General features: G+C 36.5%; 6 protein-coding genes across 6 annotated transcripts; 4 read left to right on the top strand and 2 right to left on the bottom strand.

Moving 5' to 3' along the window:
• Window positions 1-2,869: 2,869 nt before the first annotated feature.
• LOC110857484 (casein kinase I) lies at window positions 2,870-4,832 on the top strand. Its single transcript, XM_022106073.2, has 6 exons — window positions 2,870-3,210; window positions 3,405-3,511; window positions 3,606-3,831; window positions 3,906-4,045; window positions 4,108-4,261; window positions 4,358-4,832. Exons 1-6 carry the CDS (start codon window positions 2,890-2,892, stop codon window positions 4,586-4,588), a joined length of 1,179 nt encoding a protein of 392 aa, XP_021961765.2. The 5' UTR covers window positions 2,870-2,889; the 3' UTR covers window positions 4,589-4,832.
• A 330-nt stretch (window positions 4,833-5,162) lies between these two features.
• LOC110857513 (aromatic-L-amino-acid decarboxylase) lies at window positions 5,163-7,125 on the top strand. The gene is made up of 7 exons (XM_022106098.2): window positions 5,163-5,258; window positions 5,330-5,687; window positions 5,742-6,023; window positions 6,086-6,308; window positions 6,377-6,474; window positions 6,543-6,743; window positions 6,830-7,125. Exons 1-7 carry the CDS (start codon window positions 5,179-5,181, stop codon window positions 7,019-7,021), a joined length of 1,434 nt encoding a protein of 477 aa, XP_021961790.1. The 5' UTR covers window positions 5,163-5,178; the 3' UTR covers window positions 7,022-7,125.
• Window positions 7,126-9,766: 2,641 nt separating this feature from the next.
• Window positions 9,767-12,104, top strand: LOC110857483. The gene is made up of 3 exons (XM_022106071.2): window positions 9,767-10,361; window positions 10,763-11,227; window positions 11,674-12,104. Exons 1-3 carry the CDS (start codon window positions 9,933-9,935, stop codon window positions 11,980-11,982), a joined length of 1,203 nt encoding a protein of 400 aa, XP_021961763.1. The 5' UTR covers window positions 9,767-9,932; the 3' UTR covers window positions 11,983-12,104.
• Window positions 12,105-16,479: 4,375 nt separating this feature from the next.
• Window positions 16,480-17,399, top strand: LOC110857512. The gene is made up of 3 exons (XM_022106097.2): window positions 16,480-16,578; window positions 16,662-16,895; window positions 16,953-17,399. The coding sequence occupies exons 1-3, from the start codon at window positions 16,542-16,544 to the stop codon at window positions 17,210-17,212; spliced, it is 531 nt and encodes a 176-aa protein (XP_021961789.1). The 5' UTR covers window positions 16,480-16,541; the 3' UTR covers window positions 17,213-17,399.
• Window positions 17,400-17,473: 74 nt separating this feature from the next.
• Window positions 17,474-20,307, bottom strand: LOC110857629 (glutamate-gated chloride channel). Its single transcript, XM_022106228.2, has 8 exons — window positions 20,024-20,307; window positions 19,800-19,912; window positions 19,654-19,727; window positions 19,482-19,548; window positions 19,260-19,422; window positions 18,870-18,952; window positions 18,618-18,752; window positions 17,474-18,139 (listed from the first exon to the last, which is right to left on the bottom strand). Exons 1-8 carry the CDS (start codon window positions 20,062-20,064, stop codon window positions 17,601-17,603), a joined length of 1,215 nt encoding a protein of 404 aa, XP_021961920.1. The 5' UTR covers window positions 20,065-20,307; the 3' UTR covers window positions 17,474-17,600.
• Window positions 20,308-20,567: 260 nt separating this feature from the next.
• Window positions 20,568-23,112, bottom strand: LOC110857482. Its single transcript, XM_022106070.2, has 3 exons — window positions 22,670-23,112; window positions 22,110-22,604; window positions 20,568-21,855 (listed from the first exon to the last, which is right to left on the bottom strand). Exons 1-3 carry the CDS (start codon window positions 22,845-22,847, stop codon window positions 21,254-21,256), a joined length of 1,275 nt encoding a protein of 424 aa, XP_021961762.1. The 5' UTR covers window positions 22,848-23,112; the 3' UTR covers window positions 20,568-21,253.
• Window positions 23,113-25,816: the final 2,704 nt, after the last annotated feature.

Here is a 25,816-nt window from a genome sequence, read left to right as displayed (position 1 = left end):
TGGAATTTGACTTTGTTGCTCAGTTTCATGAGTTTATTTGCTATATCAATTATTTTGTCAATTTCCTCTAATACATATTTAAGTGAGAGAGTGTGGCGGATGACGGTTTGTCAAATAAAGTTAGTTTTGGCGTCTGGATAGTTGCAAATAATGGTATGAAATTGTTTCATGCGGAGTTGGTTTTGACAAGTTTGTTTGTAATTGATATATGTATTATGCCGACTCGTTTCATTTTTTTCTGGCATAGATTGATGTATGTATTTTAGTTTTGGTGTAAGAATTCTACGCCATTCAGAAGTTGAGAACTTAATCTGACGATGAGTGCATAAAAGTTTTACAGGGTAACGCCCTATCTAAATTTTCGTCGTCCTTGAGCGATTCATGAACGAATTTCTCGTAGCGTATGTACCTATTATAAGACCCGATCATTCACCGGCGAATCCTTTCTCCGAAAAAAAGTTTGTGACTACTGCGTTTATTAAAATATGTATGTAAAAAGTTGACGTAGTCCGTGACCAAATTTGCGAGGGAGTTAATACATGCATATGTACATATATACATACATAACATTCACATTGAGCATCCTTAGCACGTATGTGTGCAAAGTAAATATATATACAATAAAAGTTTTCAACTATGTAAATTAGGATTTAACCTACAAAAAATCTAAATTATGTACCCTACGACAAAAGAAGCAAGTTGGCCGTTTGAACTGAACAAAAGTGCTGAATTACTAAAGGTGTAACTTCATCGATGAAATTATTTCCAAATCTGACCTTCAAAGTCGGACACGATTTCAACATCCTCACCCCAACCTTGCCCTTTACCCTGCTCTTCACATCGTACAAATATTTGCAACTCTTCCTATGCGCAAGTCCCGCCCCGATGCAGTAAATCGCGTCAACAAGTTTACAATCTAGGGCCATGAAGACCAGGAAAATTAGTGGGGTCCCGCCAAGCACCTTGTAATACTTGATGACAGCGAACGTCGCCAAGATTTCGTGGAGCGGACATAGGGCTAAAACCCTCGGAAATATTTTAACCCGAATTGCTGCGTTTACAATGGCTTCAAGGACTTGGAGATCACGATATCCTGCCAAAATTTGTGTCGACCGAGCTTCAAAAGTTCGACATGACGCCTCCCACAGTTTGAGAATACCTCCGACGAGTACCATCAGCATGACGTGCGTACTGACCACGGCGCGGTGGTACATTTGCATTACTTCAAATATAATGAGTAGCGCTCTGAAGATGAGACGAAGGCACGAGCCAGATTGGAAGATGCATCTCGAACATTCGTCCTTTGGAAGGAGGAGTGATCCCAAAAGTGGTGGCTGGCATGGGACCAGAACCAAGCGTAGGATAATTACTAATGGGAATACGAAGTAGCCGGTGAAGTGTATCAGGGTGAATAGCAGGTTGATAAGCGTCTCCAAAAGTTTGTCTGATCGGGTAGATGCTGAAAGGTATTAATTAGCCTGGTTTAGTTTAGTTGCATACATATGTAAATGATTCATAGTTTCTATGTAACTGTTCAGTCATATTTAGGTATTCGCACTTAATTTGATTTTATTTTGATTTCTCTACGCAAATTTCCATATGCGGAATATGCACTAGCCGATAGATTTTTTCGGGATAGTGGTACAACATTGAAATCCTAGAATTTCACCATAAACACTCTCACCCTCTAGACGACGACCCTCCTTTATCGAATAGACAACATTCGTCAATTGCAGATTGGCAGGATCCACGCCCCACTCCATTCCCAAGAGGAGGCTTCCAGCATACAGCCATGTTAACGTTGCTGGGAAGATTTTTTCCGCAAGTGGGTCTGATAAATTGTATATATCTCTAATTTGTAAGGCGACATATGCCCAGCTTAAGATCAGCATCGCTCTGAACCAAATCAGGTCAAAGTAAGTGCACGGGGCAACGCGACCTTTTTGAGAATCCCATCGGTACAGGAGGCAGTGATGCCGTTCAGCGATGGAAAAATGTCGGGTCAAATGTGGGAGGAGAATTTCGGACAGCATTTTGTGGGTTCGATATGTGTTTTTTTTCCGGCCCACGTGGTGAAGAAAATCTTGGTAAATTCTCATAAGCACCGTAAAAAAGGGGGCATGACCCCCCGCTTTCCAGACAAACGCGTTTCCACGCTTGCACAAAAAATCGAAGCCACGAAGCATTTTGTGCATCCTTGTCTGGTTAAGGCTGAATAAGCAGTGGCAGTATTTGTCCCTCGACCTTTACATTTAATACGCATTTCCAGTCTAATGTACATATTGAATCGGTTATATATAAATATTTCCAGGCAAATAAGAAATCATTTGTGTGACGGAATGCAAAATATGTATACATAATTTAAACTAGGAGGATGTTGGGTAATATCGTGGCATGTGTAGAATAATATTTATTAACAACTTTTAGGTGTTATTCTTGTTGAAAATAAACATTATTTAGTTAAATACTTACTTAACATAACTTAACATATTTACTTCAATATTCCATATTCAAATAAATGCGATACGGTTTAAATTTTCAGCCAGGATTATTTATTACGTCTTTTAGTTTAGTAATAAATTGGTTAAAATGTTTGTACCTAGCCGAAAAATAAACGTTATGAATAATGATTAAGATGAGATGACGACGATCAAAAGTGATTTTCACTTGTCGGCTGAATATTTATAATTTTGCTTAGTTTTTGCAAATTTATCGGTTATCTTAAAATTATACCTATTTACATCCCTACTTTATAGAAATCTGAAACTATATCATAGTATAATAATGATAATTATAATAGCAATAATTTTAATCTTAATTCAATTTATGTAAATTAACTACATGGAAGCGTGGTCTCAATTTTCTCGAATTTGAGTGGTAAAACCAAGCATGCCGGCAGCAGCAGGAAGTCGTTTTCTCCCTCGCCTTTTTTTCTTCCTTGCAATTATTGTTTTTTTGTCGCTGCCGTCGTCACCGTCGTCACCTTACGAATATCTCCTCGTCGTCATCTTTATGGCCTATCGAATCTCTGGAAGAGGAGCAAGGATGGCTGCTGCTGCTGCCCCTCCTGTCGAGGCCCCCGCCTCTTCTTCAAGGGCAGATGAGGTTGTCGTTGTCGTGGCCGGGAGATATCATCTCGTGAGGAAGATTGGGTCAGGCTCTTTTGGAGACATATATTTGGCCTACAACATAAATAGGGAGGGCTTGGAGGTGAGTTGATTGTTATAATCAATTTATTATGGTGTCTCCCATAAAAATGGTAAAAGGTCACACCCGACAGAAAGAAAGCCCTATTGTTTAACTTTTCTAGTGCCAACAATTTGTATAAATGTATTTAAATGATGCGGCAATTAAGGAATTTTTGCTTGTCGTCAAAATTGGAATAACTAATTGTGCATTTTCAGGAGGTAGCTGTGAAGATAGAGAAGAAGAAGGCTCGATACCCTCAGCTAGTTTTTGAAAATAAGGTCTACACAGCGTTACAAGGGGGAATCGGAATTCCACGAATTCAGTAAACATTTCTATCAACTTAATACTGATTAAATATTCATTTTGATGGGAGGAAACAGTTGAAAAATAAATAATTGCTTTGCTTGTGCATTTAGCTCGTTCGGACAAGAAGGAGACTATAATTTTTTGGTTATGGACCTTCTTGGATCCAGTTTGGAGGAATTATTTAACACCTGTTCTCGCCGCTTCAGTATGAAGACTGTATTGATGTTGGCTGATCAAATGATTGCTCGGGTGGAGTATATTCACTCTAAAAACTTTATTCATCGTGATATCAAACCCGACAATTTTCTCATGGGGGGTGGCCGTCATTCGAGCAGGGTAGGAACGAAATTGAAAAAAAACATTGGTCATGATATGATACGTTTCTGACAATATGCACCTTTATTTAATAGTTATACTTGATCGATTTTGGGCTCGCCAAGAAGTACCGCGATCCTCGTATGGGTCAGCACATTTCGTACCGAGAGAATAAAAACTTGACTGGAACAGCTCGTTACGCCTCGATTAATGCCCATGTCGGAATTGAACAAAGGTAGTTAAGTAATTACTTATTAAGTTTGTGTAAATTTAATGTTGTTTTTATAAAATTTGCAGTCGACGCGACGACATGGAGTCGCTTGGATATTTATTGATGTATTTCGTCAGAGGTGGTCTTCCCTGGCAAGGGTTGAAGGCGGCCGGGAAGAAGCAGAAGTATGAAAAAATAGCGGAAAAAAAAATGACGACGCCTTTCGAAGTGCTGTGCAAGGTGAGATGAGATAAGATCTTATCTCTTTTTGATATTTAGATTGAGAGAAATGTTTCTGTTTACTTGATTATCAACAAGTATCATTATTCGATTCAGGGGTATCCACCGGAATTTGCTTATTATTTCAACTACTGTCGCGGCCTGCGGTTTGAGGAAACCCCAGATTACATGTACCTTCGAAAACTTTTCCTCGTTTTGTTCCGGAGCTTGGGACATCAATATGACTACAACTTTGATTGGAATAAGTTCGAGTATAAGGCCGTGGCTCCGAGCTCTACGGCTCATCAGCAGTCAGCGCCACCCAATGTTCCATACGGTGGCCGGTAATACAACACACAGATACTCAATTAATTCCGTTTTTTTAGTAAATAATATTTTTGACCGTACAATTAAGAATATGTTTATATATTATCTAAATATGTGACGATAGATTTTGTAGTGTATATTACTTATTAACTTTCGCAATCGAATTGACTATAAGATCGGGGATTTCCTACTAGATATTATTTTTTGATATTGTTTTTGTAAGTAATAGATTGACTTATAGAAATAAATCCCTCAGTATTACATATTTATTTATTTACATATATATGGGCATTATTTAACCAGACAAGCAATTTTTAGCAGCCTCACATCACATGTATCAACCAAGCTACGTCTTCATTAACCAGTACCGCATGTGTCAAAGATAGCGGAACCTTTGTCGCTCGTTAAGTAACTTGGATGTTCAACACGATTATAATTTGTATATTACTTTTTAAATTAAAATGATTAAAATACACGGCAAATTGATCAATTATGGCGGCATAATGACCAACTTACACAATGTGATATCGCCGAATAACCATTCGATAAAGGACATTGTATACATACAACTTTTTACAATTTTTAGACTGAAAATCAACCCACATTTTGGAATGGATTCCGAAACGTTTTTGAAATTCGGGGAAGCAATGTTGAAATACATAACAGAATATACTGACAACATTCGGGAACGGTAAATACTAAAATTTCTTGAAAGTTTCTGTTAGCAAAATATGTCACAATCTTTTTTTAAAATGTAACTAGACGCGTCCTACCCACCGTATCGCCCGGTTATTTGCGTCCCCTCATCCCCTCCAGCCCCCCAGATGAGGGCGAACCTTGGCAAAATATTATGGCGGACATAGAACGCGTCATCATGCCGGGAGTGACGCACTGGAATTCACCACATTTTCATGCCTACTACCCCACCGCGAATTCGTACCCCGCCCTCGTTGCGGACATGCTATCCTCTGCGATTGGATGCGTCGGTTTCACGTGGATTGCAAGCCCGTCCTGCACCGAGTTGGAAATCGTTATGATGGACTGGCTAGGAAAAATGGTGCACTTGCCGGATAAATTTTTAACCGTGGAGAGCCGTGGTGTTGGGGGCGGGATGATACAGGTAGACGAAATGGAGGGAAAATTAACTTATTTAAAATATGTATGAAATTTTTAGGGTACGGCAAGTGAAGCTAATCTACTCACGCTGCTCACCGCTCGGACAAGAATGGTTAAATATTGTAAGAACAATAGAAAACCGGGGTATGATGAAACCACGATTTTAGGGCGGCTTGTCGCCTATGCGTCGGACCAGGCGCACTCCTCCGTCGAAAGGGCGGGGCTGTTGGCAGGGGTAAAGATGAACTTGATCAAGACGGACGATATCCTCGAAATGAGGGGGGACGCGTTGAAATTTGCGATAAGGCGGGATAAGGCGAAGGGGTTGATTCCATTTTATGTGAGTATTTAAATTTTGTTAAAGGCGGGATTTTTGAAAACTTTTATCGCGAAAATCTCCAGGTTGTCGCCACCTTGGGGTCAACAAACACTTGTGCGTTCGATAAGTTATCAGAAATTGGGGAGGTTTGTGCAGAAGAAGGCGTCTGGCTCCATGTCGACGCGGCTTATGCAGGCTCAGCCTTTATTTGTGAGGAGTTTCGCCACTTAATGAACGGCGTGGAATTTGCGGATTCGTTTAATTTCAATCCGCATAAATGGCTCCTTGTCAATTTTGATTGTTCAGGTAGCTCCAAAAAACAAATGAGGAAATTTATTTCGAAAATATTCACTAATACATTAATTTTTTGGTAGCTTTGTGGATCGCAAATTCGAAAGAGATTGTAGATTCGTTTAACGTGGACCCGCCCTGTTTGAGACATGCATCGAACGGTCTTATACAAGATTTTAGGGTAAGAGATACGTACATATTTTGAAATATTTAATTTGAGGAATGTTGTTATATTTGAATTTCCCATAGCATCGCGAAATCCCGTTCGGAAGACGGTTTCGCTCCTTAAAGTTGTGGTTCGTGATGAGAATCTACGGTTTGAAAGGGTTACAAGAACATATCCGAGGACAGACGAAACTGGCACATGAATTTGAAAAACTTGTAGAAAAGGACGCTCGATTTGAACTTGTTGCCCCAGTTGTGATGGGGTTAGTCTGTTTCAGAATGAAGGTATGTATACTATTTAATTTGTATGCAAATTTTTCATTTATGCACATATCAAATGAGATCTGTTTTTATGCCAAATTATTGCTAAGGATAAAACAAATGAGGAAAACGGGAAGTTCTTGAATGCAATAAATGGGCGTGGGAAAATTCATCTCGTGTCGTCTCACTTGCATGGAAAGTACATCATTCGGTTTGCCGTATGTTCGACGGCTACGGCAAGCAAGGATGTGGCATTTGCATGGAAGGAAATCGCAGACGTGGCTGATCAGTTAGGTGTATGAAATATACACATGTACACAATTAGTTTATAGTTTAACGAAAAATGCATGTTTAAATTTAACTTCATTGCGTTTGTATGCCATATAAACAATTTGATGAACAAATACGTACAATTGAGTCAAATAATTATTTATCAACTGTATTAAACGTCATCTGCTTAGGCCACACCCATCGTAACTTATGCATGTACATAAGTAGAAAATATTGTGCAGAATAATATCCAAACAAATATTTCTATTTGTCTCGTAAATTTGTGAAAAAATCGCATAAGCAAAAAGTTTATAAAAGTTTCGAAAAACTTGCCAATTTATACATACATGCATATTCCCCCAACTTGTGGGATTTGTAAACTTTGCTGTTTGTTTGTTTGTTGGCTGTTTGCCCATCAATTTGTACATACATACATATGTACGTAGGTATGTACATACAAAGTTACTTATGTATGTATTTACAGCCAATGAAGGTTTGATGGAAAATAGAAGTACATTCTTGATATGTGCATAATTGATTAATCTAAACATAGAATTATAATTAATCAACTACGTAACGAAACTTTTATCACGTCAATAAAATATTTCATGGATTACTCAGTCTCGAATGATGGATCTTTTTGTGTACATAATTTCGGCTCTAGACCACCTTAATGAGGCAAATTTCCAATTGTGTATTTCATAGGGGGAGGATGCAAGTTTTGATAAAGCAATAAGCAACAACTACTTAATTTGCGTATATGCATAGTGAAAGCGCACGCATGAGATGAGTGACACCGATCCCAAACTTATGTTCGTCCGATAAGCCGCATGATTAATCGAACCGTCTGATTGACGCGTATAAACTCCTCTGACTGATGATGCAATGACGGTATCGATTTCAACGAACAATGCGGTCGGCTTAATTAATTGAGTCGAGTCCAATACGTTTTTTCCAGGTAGTTGTACATATATCTATTTAGTAAGTACCCATTGTGCGAAGTAAATATGTACATTTCCGCAGAAACGCCACAATCTCAAAACTTAACCCCTTTGTGACCGAAATAATTGAAATTTGCTTTCCTTTGGGGACCAGAATTTTATCAGTTAGTTGTTGCTACATAACCAATTTAATTTTACCAATAGTGCAGCTACGTCACCAAAATGATTTTAAAGTAAGCGTAGTTACGTCACCGATTTCACAGTGGGTGTGCAAACCATAAAGGACCGAATTTATTTCGGCAACTTTTGATGATTTTATTTAACATTAAGCATTTATTTATGCATATTAGTAAAAATTATCTGCAGTTCATTACAATAATATTAAGTTATTGATTCATACATTTTTATAGTTTAGCAAGGTCCAAGTGGTTTTCACTGATCTTGACCGGAGTTAGTTAGTTCATGCTCAGAAATAAGCGGACCCGTATTTTTTCGTTTTCTAAAATGGACATGTTTTCGCCCGTGGTGGAATTTAAAAAATCAGCCAAAGTCAGAAATTTTAAAACGCTGTAACCTCTCGAATTTTAATGCGATTTCAAAAATTAAACACAATTTTTGCTCAGAATTACTACCCTGAAAATATAAAACCTACAGCGCAGACTTGATATAGCCCGAGTCAGGCCAAGTTGTGCTTATCACTCAATCCGACTTTTTGCATGAAATTTTATCGCAAATGCATATCAATAAATTAAAAAATTTAATTTGATTTTTCCAATTTAAATTCATGTTCTTCTATTAGTAACAATTACCATCCTGTGTAACAAGTTTCAGCTTGATCCGAAGATTACAAAAAAACAGTATGGGTTACCCTCTATGTGAAAATTGTTCCTATTTTAATTAATATTCTTCTATTACCAACTTTTCTACCAAACTTCAGCTCGATTTGATCAATTTTAAAAATCGGTATGGGTCACCCCCTCGGGTCCCTCCAGACGAAAATTTTTGAAATTTTACTTTGTATAAACCATTGGCAACCTCTATGCCAAATTTCAGCTTTCTAACACAATTTTGAAATTTTGGTGCATAATACCCCACCCACTCCGATGACCCCCACCGGTCAACCACTTGACCTATTTCACCCATCTTCGAACTCAACTCCTCATTTGACCCATACTATACGTGTGCAAAATTTCAAGTCGATAGGATTAGTTTTACGGCAGTTATCGCAAACCAGACAGACAGACAGACGGACAGACAGACGGACATGACGGGTACATAAGCCCTGACTCGGGATAAAAAATCAATTTAAAAAAAACTTTTAATTTTCAAAAAATTATCGTTTTTTGCTTCTTTAAAAATTAAGTTTATTTTAAATTCCGCCACGGGCGAAAACATGTCTATTCTGGAAAACTCCAAAATACGCTTATTTCTGAGCGTGAACAATTTAAAATTAGTCTTACAATGCATTGCAGCGAACTACAGTTGTAGTTTTTGCAGATATATAGTTTTTGGTAATGTGCATAAATAAATGGTTCGTGTTAAAATTTTGTAAAATAAAATTTTGACTTGTATGCATGTGTGTATTTGGTCTTGAAAATTTTTCCGCAGTACACAAATGTGTGTAGTTGGTCCCCAACGTAACGGGGAAATAGTACACAAATGTGTGTACTTGGTCCTTAACGGAAAGCAAAAAAGTACACATATTTGTGTAGTTGGTCCCTAACGGGTTAATTGCTTCTCTTGTCACGTAGCTTATTGATGATGACATATTCGATGTGACGAAGGTGGATAAGGTGTTATCAGGAAGAGAGTTTGACTTGAAATGTCATCGCTTAACGGTAACCTTATCCAGTCGGAGTTCACCGATCGGGTTGATTAAGTTTGTAAAAAAATTGAAAAAAATCGAAGCAAATTTTTACAGAACAATTTGTCTAAGCTTACTATTGATTAAGGTGAAAAAAATTAGTCGCAAAAAATTTGCGAATCAAAATATTGTCGCAAAATGCTGAAAATCAGCTTCCTTCTTTTCGCCATTGGTGTTGTTTCCGGTGTGCAAGTCGTTTTCGACAAGGCAACCGACACGGGGAACATTCTAGACATTTCTTGTCCGTATAATGAGGATTATGCAGATTTTTTTGTGTTCGGGTGCCCCCGTGAGCCGAAGGAGGAGGCGTCTCCGGACAGAGTTGGGTTCTGGACGGGGTGCAAGGAGCCGTGCACTTTGACCTATTTTGGGGGCTTACTCCCCAAACCGAAGAAGTTATTGGTGGCGGCGTACATGGAGGGGTATGAAAGTGCGATTTCCGTTGGGGGAAAAGGAGCACCGACCGATCCAGAGTATGGGATTGATTTTGGGAAAATTGAGACGGGGGATGAGATTTGGTGTTATCGAGAAGTTGAGCTTGAAGGGGAGGGTGGGAGTAGTCCTGGGGTGAGTAGGATACCGTTTTTGGCAGACTTTGGTGTTTTTATGTCGCATAATAAGTTTTGGGATAGCTGAGCATATTTATGTAGATATTTACAAAAAAATACATATTTTTGCATTGAAATTTTTATTGGCGTATTCGCGACAACGTTTTATAAATCTCGCAAGCTTGAATATGTACATATGCATGTCAACTTATTTAATTTGCTAGAGTTGGCTAGATTCTCAAAATTTCGCAAAATATTTTTGTGCAAAAACAAAAAACAATTTTTTGAAAATTTACCCAGTAAATCAGCATGTTTGTGTTTAAATTTTGTGCACACATTTTGTTATTCTTACAAATTTTAAGATTCCGAACTTTCCAAATTTATTTTATGCATGAAATAAAACATAAAATCTTCCCATAGGTGATAAACTTCAACTTGACCGGCTCTACTACTGGTGGCTACGTTCTGATCGACTCGATCATATTCGACCTAGGAAACCAACCCATCCCACCAATCTCAATCGACGTTAAAGAAGACGAGCTACCGCAACACTGGCCTTTCGACGACTGTGAGCATGTCCCCGATTACGACGACTTCGCCAAAATCGGTTGCCAAGTCATCCCGGAAGAGATCAACCCGACCCCAGAAGCGATCGGATATTGGTCCCCGTGTCAGAAGCAGTCTTGCAAAATTCAGTACGCCACGAGCCCCAGTATCGTTCCCAACTCCGTCACGATTAAAGGATACGTTGAAGGCGAGGGAAATATCATGGTCAAACTTGTGTCGGAAGCTGGCACCAATAATTTTACCGTGATTGACACAAAATCTGCCAGACTTGGGGGATGGATTGAGTTCCCGTTCGACCTATCTTCGTACAAGCAATATGTAAGTTCTTCTTCATAACAATTAAGACGACAAATAATTCTAAACAAATTTGCAAATTTATATTTCGCAATTATTTGTTTAGATATTCGGGTATGCATTAAGAGTTCGCATCTTCGTGTCGCGACATAAGTTTGAAAACAAACTAGCGAACTAAATATTGGCCCCCAAGTTCACAAATGAATTTTTCTGTCAAATTGTTTTGCGAATTTTGCGAACTTTTTTGTTTTGCTAACGATGCGAATTCTTAATGACTCATTAATAATGAGTACCCCCATTATAAGCTAAAGTTTAACGTGCTACTGTATTTAGTCACGAATGTATAAATTATTTTAGCACCTTTAATTGAAGTTATTTTGAAAACAACTTTGTTTTTTTAACTTTTTAACAATTTAATAGAACAAATTATTCCAAAAAATTGCACCATTTTTATATTTTGTGTCCTCTAGAAATTAGACATTGTCCTGGAACGAGGAAATGGCGGTATTGCAATGTTGGACTCGATCTCTTACTCATTTCCGGAAGAGGTGGTGACTAAACGACAGAACGACTTGCCATTGTGCAACCCAAAGCAGACAACGACGACCCCTCCTCCAACTACACCCGAGGTCACTGTGACGACCCCCCTTCCAACTACGCCCGAAGTCACAACGACGACCCCAACAACGGAACAGACAACGCAGAGTAGTGTCACCTCAGTCATCCCGACTTCGATCGTGTTCATCTGTTCAGTTATCGCAAGGATGGGCCATTTTTAAATACTTGATTCAATTTAGTTTTTCGCTAACAAAAGTTTATTTGAGGTTAAGAATTGATTTTGTATTATTGGTGCAAATAAATATGCTACATAAAGGGTGTTAAAAAAGTCCGATCCCATGCATTTTTTGGAGCGTGGTTGTTACAAATTCAGCTGGAACTTTTGAACCAGTGAAGTTATTTATTTCAAATTTTTACCATGGGAGGAACAACTAAACGTGTAAGTCATGAGCATCTTAGAGTTGAGATACAAACATTGCATCAGCAGGGGCTTAAACCTACAGAAATTGTGCAAAAATTGGGCTGCAGCCGCAGAACTGTTTGGAAATGGAAGAATAAAAATTTTGTCCACGACAAAAAGCGACCAGGGCGACCCAGAAAGGTGTCACCTACCACAAAAAGAATGATTAAAAACAGACTTTGCAAGAAAACCGGTAGTTCATTACGTAATTGAGCAAGGGAGTTAAATGACTCAAAACGCTATAAAGAGAAGAAGAAGCAAATTAACTGTGTGACCGTGCAAAAATTTGTGAAAACTACGAAGTGGGGTCACACAGCTTACAAACTAACCAAAAAAACCTCTCATGTCACAAAAATATATCGATGACCGTCTGAAATTTGAAGAACTCCTTCAGAAAAGTGCCCATTTGAGTGAAAAAAGACTTGGTGAAGAATTGCGCAGTCACATCCTTTGGACTGACGAATCTATTATTGAACTATATCCAAAATTGAACCAACAAAATGTTCGTTACAGGACAGAAAACAAATCGGATGTACCATCAAGAGCGATCCCAAAATTCGGCTTAAAGTTATGGTAGCGGGTGGATTTTGTGCACGTTGCGTGACCCCTCTACATATCATACCAAAAGGCCAATCAGTCAATGCAAAGCATTATATGGAAAAAATATTACCTATCTATTTCGATAGCATGGGGAACAAGGAAATATTTCCGAATGAAAGAAAAATAGTTTTCATGCAGGATGGTGCTATAGCCCATACAGCAAAAGCGAGTTTGAGTCTCATCAAGACGCAAGTTTCAACGGTCTGGAGCAAGGGGGTGTGGGCCGCTAACGGCCCAGATTTGAATCCCCTGAAGAACCAGTGGTCCATACTTAAGGAAAATGTATACAAAGAGCCACAACCCCGGACGAGGGAAGAGCTAGTAAAAAAAAGTTCAAGATGTATGGAATTCGATTTCCAGAGGCACATTGGAAAAATTAGCACAGAGCCTTAAACAAAGAGTTGAGGGCATGGTTAAAGTAAATGGTAACAAGACCAAATACTAAGGTAAATATGTCGAACATTTTTTGTAAGTATCACGGGTAGTTTTTTTTTATACTAGCCTTCACTTTTTTACAGGAAAAATGGGATCGGACTTTATTAACACCCTGTATATTCTCTGAAGTGTTAAAATCTGGTGCAACGCAGATACTTATTAAACATGCTACCGCTTGGTATTCAAATTATACCGGTCCGAAAAAAATTGCTATTGATTGATATGGTAAAACTTTAAAACCAAGATGTTGCTACACAGTATTATTCATCACTACTACTTTGGTAGAGTAATACATATATGAATACCGCTTGGTATTATCAAGTTTTGCTAATTTGCTGAAATTCATGCATTTACTATAGGCATACGGTAATTGATATGCAGATATTTAGATGCATGCATCTTATAGGTTAAAATTTCGAGAAACGTTTTCAGAAAATAACGTTGTATAAATACGTACCCGTTGGATATGTAAATACATATATATTTGAATCATGAAGGCGATAAAAATTGTATTGTTAAGTACTTCAGTTGGTCGTGCTTAAATATATACATTGTACATACATATGTACATACCTATGCTAATTTTAATAGAAATCATACATTTTTACACAAATAACCAGTAGTAAATTCATATCCGGGACTTTTTTTACCCTTTACAACCCTTGAGTACATATCTGTATTTAAATAAATTGACGTATGTACATATGTATGCATTTATCTATGTAAATATGTAATGTACGAACTCAGCAATGATGACTCATCCTTAAAACTAAATCGTATGTGTTTTACATAATTAAGTATATCTTACGCTAAACCTATTTGGAATTTTAATCTTTAGTCAATACTTTCTCTTCTAAACGTTCTTAAAATTTGCGTACTAATTTTATCATCTTTGAGAAAATCCTCACTCAATCATTTTATTTACATTATTAGCAAAGCTACGCATCTACATATGTAACTAACCGCTTTAAGGAATATATGACGTTTAAGTTTGATATGATATTTCAAGGATAGAATGTTCCTGGAAATTTATTTTATTCTGGCCTCATTTACAAAAACGACCCAGGATGTTGAAGGGCCTGGAAAACTGTGGAGTCAAAACTTCCCAAAAATCCAATGCATCCTTTAAGAAGAACTCTGCATGCATAAATACATACATACATGTAAAAAGGTGCCTTTTGTCTAATGTACACAAATAAAGCATGCCAATCCTGGAAGCATTCCACGAAATCGAGTGAGCAATAGGGTACCCTTTTCGCATCACGGGTATTTTTATCCCTATTGCACTACATTGTCGTTATTGAGCACGAGATATAATATTTTCAGTTCATCCGGAACATTAGGAAGGTCCAGACGTGTCTCATTTCGTCGTCGTACTTACACATCTTATCATTTACTCAAGTAAGTAGAAAATCCGTAATTCTTTGAGAAACTAGTTTTGCAAACAAATTACAAATCAATCATATAATTCACGCAGTCATTGGTAAATTTGTAAAAACCGGTGAATTTTGTAAAATAGTTCTACAAACTTTTGCAGAAATAAAAAGATACCCTTGATCAGAGTAAGTTTTCACAAATTTGGAGGGTAATTTTTATAAAAATATTTGTAGAGGTTTGTAAGTTTACCGATTTTACAAATTTTCCAAAGTTATGTACCAAGCCCTGCGTGAATTGCCTCGATAAATCGAATTTATATTTTTAAGTTCAATATTTCTAATTCCAATTCTTACTATGTTTCTTTTAGTTCCAACAAAAATGGGGAACTTGTCATCCAAGAACAACCCCGCAAAGGTACCATCTCCCAAGAAAATCGACAACTCTCCCCCCACTTACCGAATATCCGAGCTATACGAGTGCAGCTTTTGCCACGAATTGTGCACTGAAAGGATTCTGCGGTGTCCAAATCGTCACGCCGTGTGCGCCTGGCACGTCGGCGCGGAGGATTTGGTGGCATGTCTGGAGTGTCGCGTGTCTTATGCGGATGGCACGTCGCAATATCTTCTCCCCCAGAGGAGGATGCTGAATAACAAGTTGCGAGAAAAAAAGAAGGTGGTGGAGGAACAAAGTCGGTGCTGGTTGGTGAAACTTTTCATGAAACGGCCAGAAGTACCGGCGAGGTCAAGATTTGTCACGTCGTGGTCACTCTCATCGTCTGGACAGTATTTGGAGTCACGGGAGACGATGTGGTCATCAACTTCGAGCCTGGCGCATACTCCACCAAATTATGTTCACGAAATTTCGCCAACCGTGATGCGACTGAAATATCCGTCCTGGGATCATGCCACGGTTTATGAAAGGCCGAGGTGGAGGGAGTATTATAATCAGTAAAGAAGGTGTGGCATTTCATTCTATGCTGATAAATAGGCTCGCATTTATTTCCTTGATTTTTATAAATTTCCTATTTTTTACATAAAGTACTACACATCTGCGTGAACTAATTTAATACGTATGAAGAATGTGTAATTCTAAATTTTTAATGTTGAACGTTTACTTATGAAAATATTAAGTGATGACTTTTTCAAAATTGTAATAACTAAGGAGTACGTAAAATCAGTGAATAAGGTCACAGTTGACAGTTGTGGTATTTAATTAGCTGCTATTAAATATTTACTTGATTTGTATCAATTTCCTATTTTTTAAATTATTCCAAATCTGTGGGAATTAATGTGAATAAGAAATGTTTAATTTTTAATCTTAAACGATAACTTTGTAAACTATTAAATGCTGACATTTTAAAAATTGTAACAACTAGGGAGTAAAGGGATATGATTTTTTTGTTGGAGTTGGTAAAATAAAGTAAAATGTTACGTTATCATTACTCATGAAATTATTTATGAAGCATAAGCATACATACTCGATTGTTATGTTGAATTGTTTTGTAGGTTAAAAATATGCTTAAATGTTTACATACTTGACGCGTATTAAATAAAGCAAGTAAATTCATTAATTGAGTTAAGTAAAATTCCTAAAAGAATTCATAAGATTCATACATCATATTTATTTTAAAACATGCATATTAGATTATTTTCATAATTAATCATAGCAGAAATAATAACACTGTTAACCGTAAAATTTGATTAGTGACACAGAATGCTGATCAGGCCAAATTTTGGCACACATTGAACCAACCTTATGTACAGACTAAATATGTTAGAGGATTAATTTTTACTTACGGAGCACAAAATGTTGACACGTTTATCACGCGTCTGTAATATTGAGTCCATATAAAATTGTGTTAAAACAGAAAATCAAAGTTCTTGTCAGTCCTCATCTTATGAAATAATAATGTCTCGACAAATTCCGCTAGCTTTACTATTTTTTGGTAAATAAGATTGGTAAAAATTTTAAAAAGCTTTCTAAATCCAATTAAGATTTTTGACAAGTTTCGCTTTCTCATCCGCATAGTTTTTGCTGTCGCGGAGGCCGTGTTGGAAGTTCCACCCGTAAATTCGCCACAATTCGCGATACTTTGTCGCACTCCGTTCGAATCGTTGGAAGAATTTCTCGGATTTACGGCTAACGGAATATGCGACTTTGACTGCAGGTGTACCCATGGGGCTAACGTGAGAGGGGGCCGATGCGGCGTCCCGGTCGGAAGGAAGGAGGCGTTTTGCATTTGCGATTATGGGAGAGATGAAGGTAAAAAATGTGCAAATTTTTGCGTAATTATGCAAATCTGACTATTTTAAATTTTAGCCCGAGAGAACTTGTTGAACATACCGTGTCCAGGAATACCAAATGTGATCGGAAACTTTGGCGAAATTCCGGTCCTTGGTGCCCTAAATTTTGTGGTTCAGCCACTTTTTGGCGAACTTTGCGACGCGGATTGTCAATGTTCCCACGGTTATGGGGACGACACGGTGAACGAGTTGTCGGTCAATAATGGGGAAGTGGGGAATACGAGGACGTTCTGTATTTGTGGGGATGCCACGACCCTGCAGGCGAAAACGGTGTAATGCGGCTGCTACGTTTTAATTAAATACAGTATTTAAATTTTAAATAAATTTAAGAAAAAGATATTAATTTTTGAAAAAATAATCAAGTCGTGTACTTACACTTAATCAGATTAAAATTGCCGAAACCCAATTAGTGAATGTTTTCAGTATGTAAAATAAAATTTATAATTGATGACAGCGCAGCATATTTTAAATTGCTACTGGTTTATGCAAACATTTTCATACAATGCACATGTACGTAAATATTTTAAGTGCATCGCATTTTTGGTTAAATTAAGCAAACTTTGCATTTATTTATTCTAAACTAAATTTCTGAACTACAAATACTTACAAATCTTTAATATGAGATTTAATATCGAAATAAATATTACACAACTCCCGAGAAAACTTAAAACTGGAATTTCATCGTATTCACCGTGTTCTGTTCGACCATCTCGGGCACCTCCTCCTCCATCTCCACCTCCGCGTCATCCTCCGTCTTGGGGGGAACAGTGGCAAAGTAAATGCAGACACACGCCACAATCGCGATCGGGTAAATAATTCTCATCACAATGTCAATCCTCCGACTGCCGGGTGACCCAGAAAAATCGTCGTCACCCTTCCCCCCACTCCGGAGCACGAGGACAACCACAAATTCCACGATGGCGAGCAGAATGAAGGTCGTGCAACACATGTCCCACACGTCCAACGCGGTCGTGTATGAAATTTGCGGCATTGGACGGAACGACCAGAGGGTCACTTTACAGTAGAGACTGCTTCCGCCGAGGAGCAGCGCTCGGACGAGGGTGGCCCCCGTGTAGGACGGCGTTATCCAGGTGGACACCCAAATTAACAAGAGTGACATGATCATTGGAAGGAAAAGGTGATGACACCAAGAGGAGAAATCTCGCTGGAAGAGAAAGTCGACTCGGAGGCAGCTGTATGTTCCTGAGAAAAAAGTTGGAAAAGATCATTGGACATGAGATAATATTTAGGGAATTCATGATCCATCCGTATCCTTCGTATCGTCAAATAAGTTACGACGGTTCCGAGGTTTCGTAGGATTCGTATCTCGTATTCGAATCTTCGTAAGATTTTGTCATCACAAATCACGTTACTAAGCTTACGATTTTTACGAAACTTGACCTCTTGTTTTGTCTTCGTAAACAAATTTACGATACAGATATATGGACAATACGATAATGATAATATATGAAACGATAAACTGAACGAAATTATGGTCAAGGATTTAAAACTAAAGAATTTGTAAATGCATTTCTTATGTAAAAATGTCTCTAATTTTAATGCCTCAACCATACCATTTACTAACGAGTGTTTAATGAGAAAGTAGTAAATTATGCACGTGACTAAATATTTCGTTTTAATAAAACTAAAAATTTTAAAATTTTCAATTTTGCGAAATTACCCGTATTTGTCGTCGAGTCGCAGTAGTCCGTGGTAAATTTTTCCAGGGAGAAACCACGCAGGTGTAATTCACTGGTAACCTGGATTGGATCCCTAGCTTTCCACTTGAATATTATGTCATCCGTGGTGTAGCCATCTGACATTGAGACACAAATTGATAAATCGTGAAAATTCATGTGTTTATTTATGCGTTTCAACTAAAATTCGACTAGATTGGAACGCATGGTTTGTTAAGAATAGCATGATAACTTACAACTTGCCATTCTCATGCTGCACGTTTGTTGGTCGAAAGGGTACAACCTCAAAGTCATGGGACATGACCACTTCACTGATATTCTGGAATTAATTATTATTGCGTATTGCACATATTTCAACCCGACTGGTAACTAAATACATAGTTTTTATTTATAATGAGGGTATTCATGATTGTCTTCGTATTCTTAGTATCGCAAAATGGTTCACGAAGGAACAACAGGGGGGTCAAGCTTCGTAAAAATCGTGAGCTTTGTTACGTGATTTTTCATAACAAAATCGTACGGCGTTTGCAATTCTCATAACTTATTTCACGATATGAAGTGTACGAAGGATACGAAGAAATGATGAATACCCTCAATATTTTTATGTAACAAGTATTTAAGTAAACCTCGTGCTGTGCAAAACTTCCCCGTTCGGGAAAACCCTGTAATATTCATTTGGCAGCAATCCATCATGAGATGTAAACTGCAGTTCATTAGAAAAAAACAGATCAGGTCTCCACAATTTGTTGCCCGTCGTGGTCGGGATCAAAGTTACGTAACGTCTCTCATCTAAAATATTTAAAGAGTCACTGAATTGTGGTATACAAATAAATAAATAATTTGTGCACCTGTTGAATCAAATTTGAGTCGAGGGTCGAGCCATTGCGTGCGAAACGTTAATTGGGTCTTGTAAGACTAAACAGAAAAATAATTTCATGTAATTCGATGAACTTCAAGTAATGAATTTTACAGATATATTTATAAAAAATTTGAAATTCTGAAATTTTGTATTTTTCGTACCATTTTGACATCATCGAATTCCGAAATTGATCTGACATACATATTAATAACGACAATTGTTGGGGACGAGGTTCCTATTATTTATAAAAAATATATAATAATGTGAATACATTGATGAAATTTTATTTTGAACAACAAATCCGAACCATTTTCGCCATCGGGACGAATATTTCCATTATAATCTTCCAGGAGTTTTTCAACTATGTCTTTGTTTTCCTGGGAAGAAAATGACACCGCTGTGGTGGACGTTAACAAAGCACTGAAATTAATTACATAATTAGAATTAATTAGAAAATTTGTCACTTGATGTGTATTAAGGATTAAATGAACATACGTAAATACGAAAAAATTAGATATGAATTAAATATACCTTGCTAATAGTAAAATGGATGCAAAGTTGGCTAAAAACATTGCAAAATTATTGTGTTACAGTGATGATTTTATCGTAAAAATTTCAACTTTCAGATTGAAAGTTGAAATTGAAAATTGTGTTCAGAAATTTTGGTCAATTTTTTTAGTTTTTTATTACAATGACACAGGTTCGTATTTCCAGACCAACTTTATGCGCAAATCTCTGTGCAAATCTTATATTGACTGCGTCGTACAATTGAGTTATCCTATCTGCGATCTCGTTCTCTTGGCTCCAAGTTGATTAAGGAGAATTAAGTTTCATTTGTGAAAATGGGACACAACAGACTTATTTTTAGACGGTGCAGATCTCTGATACATAGTTAAGGCGGATTGGCTTGTGCCATGTCTCATTTACATATCTGCGTATCGTGCCATGTTTGTTTCGTCTTTGTCACACTGCTTACTCGGTAAACAAAATAGAAGATTTTATTTATTTGTTTTTCCACGGGAGGTGAATAATTTGGCAGGCAGCATATGTACATAAATTTGAACGAAATCTGTTGATCCGATATAAATAAATACGTACTTATATTTCCCAGTTCTCTGTTTATCTACGTACTTATTTGATAAATGCATACATATGTGTATGTATGAAAAAATATGTTTGAAAAATTATGAGAAATTGAAAAAAATAATGTGATTTTAACATCCGCATAATAAAAAGAGTTCCATAAAATACATATGTACCATACATAGAAAAGTATAAATAAATAAATATCTTTTAACATGCTTTAGTCGAATGTAATTTGTTAACTTTAAACAATTTGTCATTATATTTTGTTATTATTATCTATTCGAAGACAGTTAAAAACGATTATTTTTTAACTCGTTTCGTTATGACATGAACAAGTGTCAACCTGTCTGTCAAACCCTTAATCTGGAGCATAGCCAAAAGTTTAAGGAGCTCTGTTAAGTTCATCGACATTAAAGAATGTCAGATTTTTTCATTTACACATAAGAAATGAAGTACTTCATTTATATTCCAGAACTGAGGAAAAAATAATTTCGCTTCGATTTTACAGCAAATAGTGCAAATTTGTATACCCAAAATGTGTGCAAATATGTACAAGTTTGCAAAATATGCAAAGTCGTATGGTATACATATTATGTATACCATACGACTTTTTACTTTCATTCTCTCGCATCAAGTATCAAATTAAAATTAATCAGTATGTAAATTTATGTAATCCTAAATATCTAATCTTGTATCATGTCGCCCCTCCCAGCTCGGATATCGATCCCTATTACAATTATAAAACCACGGCAATACAGCTATCTGTCTCATCCCGGGTTCATTGGAGATAAGTAATTCGGTCAGATTTCTTAATCTGCTCCCTAATTCTGCCGGTGGTGCTGCGAAGGCCTTCTCAAGTCCGATAAGGTCAGGATCGCCTCCTCCCGAGGGACGTAAAAACTCTAAAATTTTTGCCGTGATGTTTCCCACGTAGTCCCAACGGTTCTCGCTGACCGTAAAACGTCTCACAATTTGATACGGGAGATAACCATAATGCGTCAGATGCATCCCTCCGAGAAGGATGCTCGGAGACAGGCCTCTCATTCGGGTAGGAATTTTTCCACTTTTGTAGAAATCAAGAGCGGTTTTTAACCTCCAATAGGTCGGATCCCCGAGAGTGTAGGGATATCCGCGAACGGGAAAGTCGCTGAGATATGAATTCTCAATGTTCCCGAAGGGGAACCAAATTCCGATATCGACAGGATCAAGGGTTGGATTACAGTGTTTCAAGAGTTGAATTGCGGTACGAGATGGAACTTCGTCGACATCGCCGAATCCTGCAAAGATAATGTAATGAGGTAATTCACGCATACTTTGGTAGCATTATAAAACCCGTGAATTTTGTAAACTTTTAAAAAATTGTGTAAATATTTCGAAGGAAAATTAGCTTACAAATTTTTGTAAGCTTACTCAGATAAAATGCGTCTTTTTATTTTGCAAAAGTTTACAAACCTTACGGATTTTGCAATGATTTTCTCTGTTTTTTTAGCCAAGTTTAATATACACTTTCATTTCGAACATATCTACATACCCAGGAAATCGTCCTCATTAAAGAAACGTGTCGAATTATTCCATCGCAAGAACTTCTCCCATCGTAACGTCTCTTGCAATGTTTCCAGAGCAAATTCCTCCTTACTCGACAAATGAGCAGATTCCGCGTCATCCAACGTAAATGGGATGATTTTGTCGCTAAATTTCTCGAAGCGGGGTTGCAATCGTATCCTCTCCCAGATCAATGGTTTTCGAATTGTGTGGAAATGTGTTCGTGTGGATTCCAGTATGAAAAACTTGTCGACAATGTCGTACAACTCGTTGAGATGGATTTCTAAAGAGTCTACGTCAAAGCCTAGTTGAATAAGGACGCCGATTTTCGGGACGCTCGAACCTACTAGGAATCTTGGCGGGCAGGTTTGATTTGTTGGTGATGGCGGGAAACATGACGTGTTGATGGGTTGCAGTGGTTCTTGAATTAAATGGGGCAGCAAGATGTGGATAAGTTGAGAAAGTGCGAGTTCTAAATTACTACCTGCGGAAAAAAATGAAAGATCACATTTTTTGAAAATTTTAGAAAATTTCAGATAAATTTTTTACCATTTTGATTATTGAGTAATTCTTCCCAGTGAAATTCCTGCAAGTCCGTGATGAGTTTTCCTTCCTGTACGATTTGTACATTGTTTCGAAGTTCTGTTTGATTGGAGACAATCCAGTAGAAATTGAATAAAGATAAATATATTAAACCCAAGGTTATCAAAGCTTTAAAATTATTCATTTAAAATTTGAAAGCTATTTGAAAATTTGAAATACTGTAATTGCATTGCAAAGGAAAAACTGATCTTTGTGAAGATATAATTTTGTATGATATGAGGTAATTTTTGAACTCTGTATTAAATATGTAAGCACCTGCATGCATCGATCGGGGTCAGAACGAACATAATTTCTTGATGTATAGAGATACATAAATGTGTGCAAGCAAATACGTATTTATGAAAACTGGAGTAATGTACTTCCTGGTTCGAATAAGAATTCCTGTGCAGCAATACATAATTCGGCTAATGTGGAAATATCCTGTAATACGTAAATGATACGCACAATAAAAAGTTCACAAATGTGTGAACAAATATTGAGCAGAAAGTAGGCATTCTTCGTGGGAAGTTTATGGATTGACACGTTCACATTGCGATGCCCATTCTGATTTCAGATTTGTTTAGACATTGTTGTATATATCTTTTAGTATGTTAAAATAATAAACACGACCAGGACAACGTTCCATTTTTTGTATGAGGTGAAGCAATGATGTTGAAATGCTTAGAATTATGAATTCACATCAATTGTTCTCGATTGTTTAAACTCGATATGTTCCCAAAATTTCGAGTTAATTTACGCTAAGTTCCATATTTAAAGATTATTGAAACATGAGAGAACTGAGGTCTCGCTAGAAAACTATAAACATACATACAATTGTAGACAATCTGTCAAAGTGGACATTAATTATTTTTATCTGGGTCATATTTAACTAATCATATCTTAATATTTTTTACGACCATAATTAATACTTTTTTCCCTGACACTTCCTCTCATCATAACAGCGAAAACATCTTGTTTTGACAGCCAACAAAAGCCTCCAAATCATTTGTGGCTGGCTAACAATCGATAATATTTGTGAAGTTTTTTTTTATTTTAAAGTTTAAATGGATCTTAAGGGATTTAAAGGGACCGTGTATTACCACTTCTGGCAAAATCGAGTAATTATAAATGGACAACGAAATACTTTATTATGAATACAAGAGGATTATGAATTAAGAATTATGAATACATTTCCGTAAAAAAAACACTTATTATCGTCGGGGTCAGGGTCCTTTGACTGTTTCCTTGGAGGATTTCTAGACAGGGTCATGCCAGTTCAAAAATTCTCCAATTTTTTTTACAGATTTTAAAGTTTGGGAATATGCGCTATTTTTGCTGGGAGAGTTTGGTTGTCAAGAAAAATAAAATATTTTATAAACCGTCGTAAAATGACAACGATTTAATTTAATTGCAAATTAAAATAGTTATAAAATAATTGAACTAGAATCGGTATCAAACACGGTACCTAAAAATTTTTCGCATTCATGTATGACGTTTTATAAAATATTTTATTTTTCTTGACAACCAAGCTCCCCCAGCAAAAATAATGCATATTCCCAAACTTTAAAATCTGTAAAAAAATTTTGGAGAATTTTTTAACTGACATGACCCTGTCTAGAAATCCTCCAAGGAAACAGTCAAAGGACCCTGGTCGGGGTAGTGTTAAATTATGATCAGTTAAACATTCACCTATTTATTTCAACATATAAATTATGAAGAATGTGTAACGATAAGATCAGCATACAGATACATACTTTACTATACGAAACTTGTGCAGAGTTTTTCCTAAAGGTTCACCGACTCGTCTCGTCCAGTTATGTGTAATATACACATTTTGTATATGTATTTACATATGTACAGATGTATCAATACTTCAATTTACATATGGAGATTTTTTACTATCTTTAATTTATTTATGACGACAATTGTCGCTTCTAAATTGGTCATTGTCGATGTAATGTGAGTTTCTGAATAGGGTCAGGAGATACATACTAGGTAGGTATATGTAAAAAAATATTTTAGGAGCATCATAACCGCTTTTGAAGTTAATGGGCAGTTAATAGTTAGCCTATATTTAAATAAATAAAACATGTATTTTTGAAATCTTCAGATTCTATCCTCGTAGGAATTTTTGCAGTACTTCTCATCATTAGTGCGTAGCATTACAAAGCTTATTTTTGCAAGTGTAGAACATCTTGGTTAAACAATTTTATCCACAAACCACACCTATGCTATAAGTACTTCATTAAAAATGTAACTCTCTGTAGTAAGCAAGAAACTAAAAAACTTATATTTCAAGTCTATCAAAAGTCAGAACGTCGTTTATTGAATAATGAAACATATGTTTCGATTTTATGGAAAAAAAATATTGTAAAAATTGAGCACCTACTTAATTACTAAATGATCCAAAAATCATGATAACCTGGCTCTATTCAAATCGTGATAAGTAAAATAAAATGACTGAATTCACTTACATATGTATGCATTTAGTCGTAACTAGATTATTCTGCATTGTAACTAAATAGATTCGTAGAAAAGTATTCAACAATCTGGACTTTGGAGGTGTTATTAATACAAATACGTAAGCATGAGCAATAGATTGATTGTATAATTCATGATGAAATTCTATAAATATACATTCGTATTTCTGTCTTATGTAATTTAATATACGTATATATGTATGTATTACACACGAATTAAATGCACATACGATCCCTTAGCAATAAAACCATTTGAAAGTATTTACATACATAATATATAAGCACATACGTCTATTGTGTACGTCCTTTGCTTAAAAGTCTATCATACGCTTATGTATGTATACAAACTTCTTTTCTGTTATAATCAATCATTTTTGAGATTAAATTCCCCACTTTTTGGAAGAACATGACGCTATTTTTAAACTAGATGTATATAATTACATATAAATACGTCTCTTCTAAGGTACGGGAATAATAAGAAATTATTGTTCTCAAATTAGCACTTGATTATTTCGACTCATCAAAAATTTACTTAATTGCTAAGCTGATCCTTGTTCCTTAATCCTCATAAAATGTACATTACCAGTAACACCCTCAAATTACAATTTACAACGAGCGTGTTAAAGTCCAAGGT

This window comes from Folsomia candida, unplaced genomic scaffold, assembly GCF_002217175.1.
Source record: "Folsomia candida strain VU population unplaced genomic scaffold, ASM221717v1 Fcan01_Sc019, whole genome shotgun sequence".
Taxonomy (NCBI): Eukaryota; Metazoa; Arthropoda; class Collembola; order Entomobryomorpha; family Isotomidae; genus Folsomia; species Folsomia candida.
The sequence above is the reverse complement of the archived record's forward strand: the minus strand, read 5'-3'. Positions and strand labels throughout refer to the sequence as shown.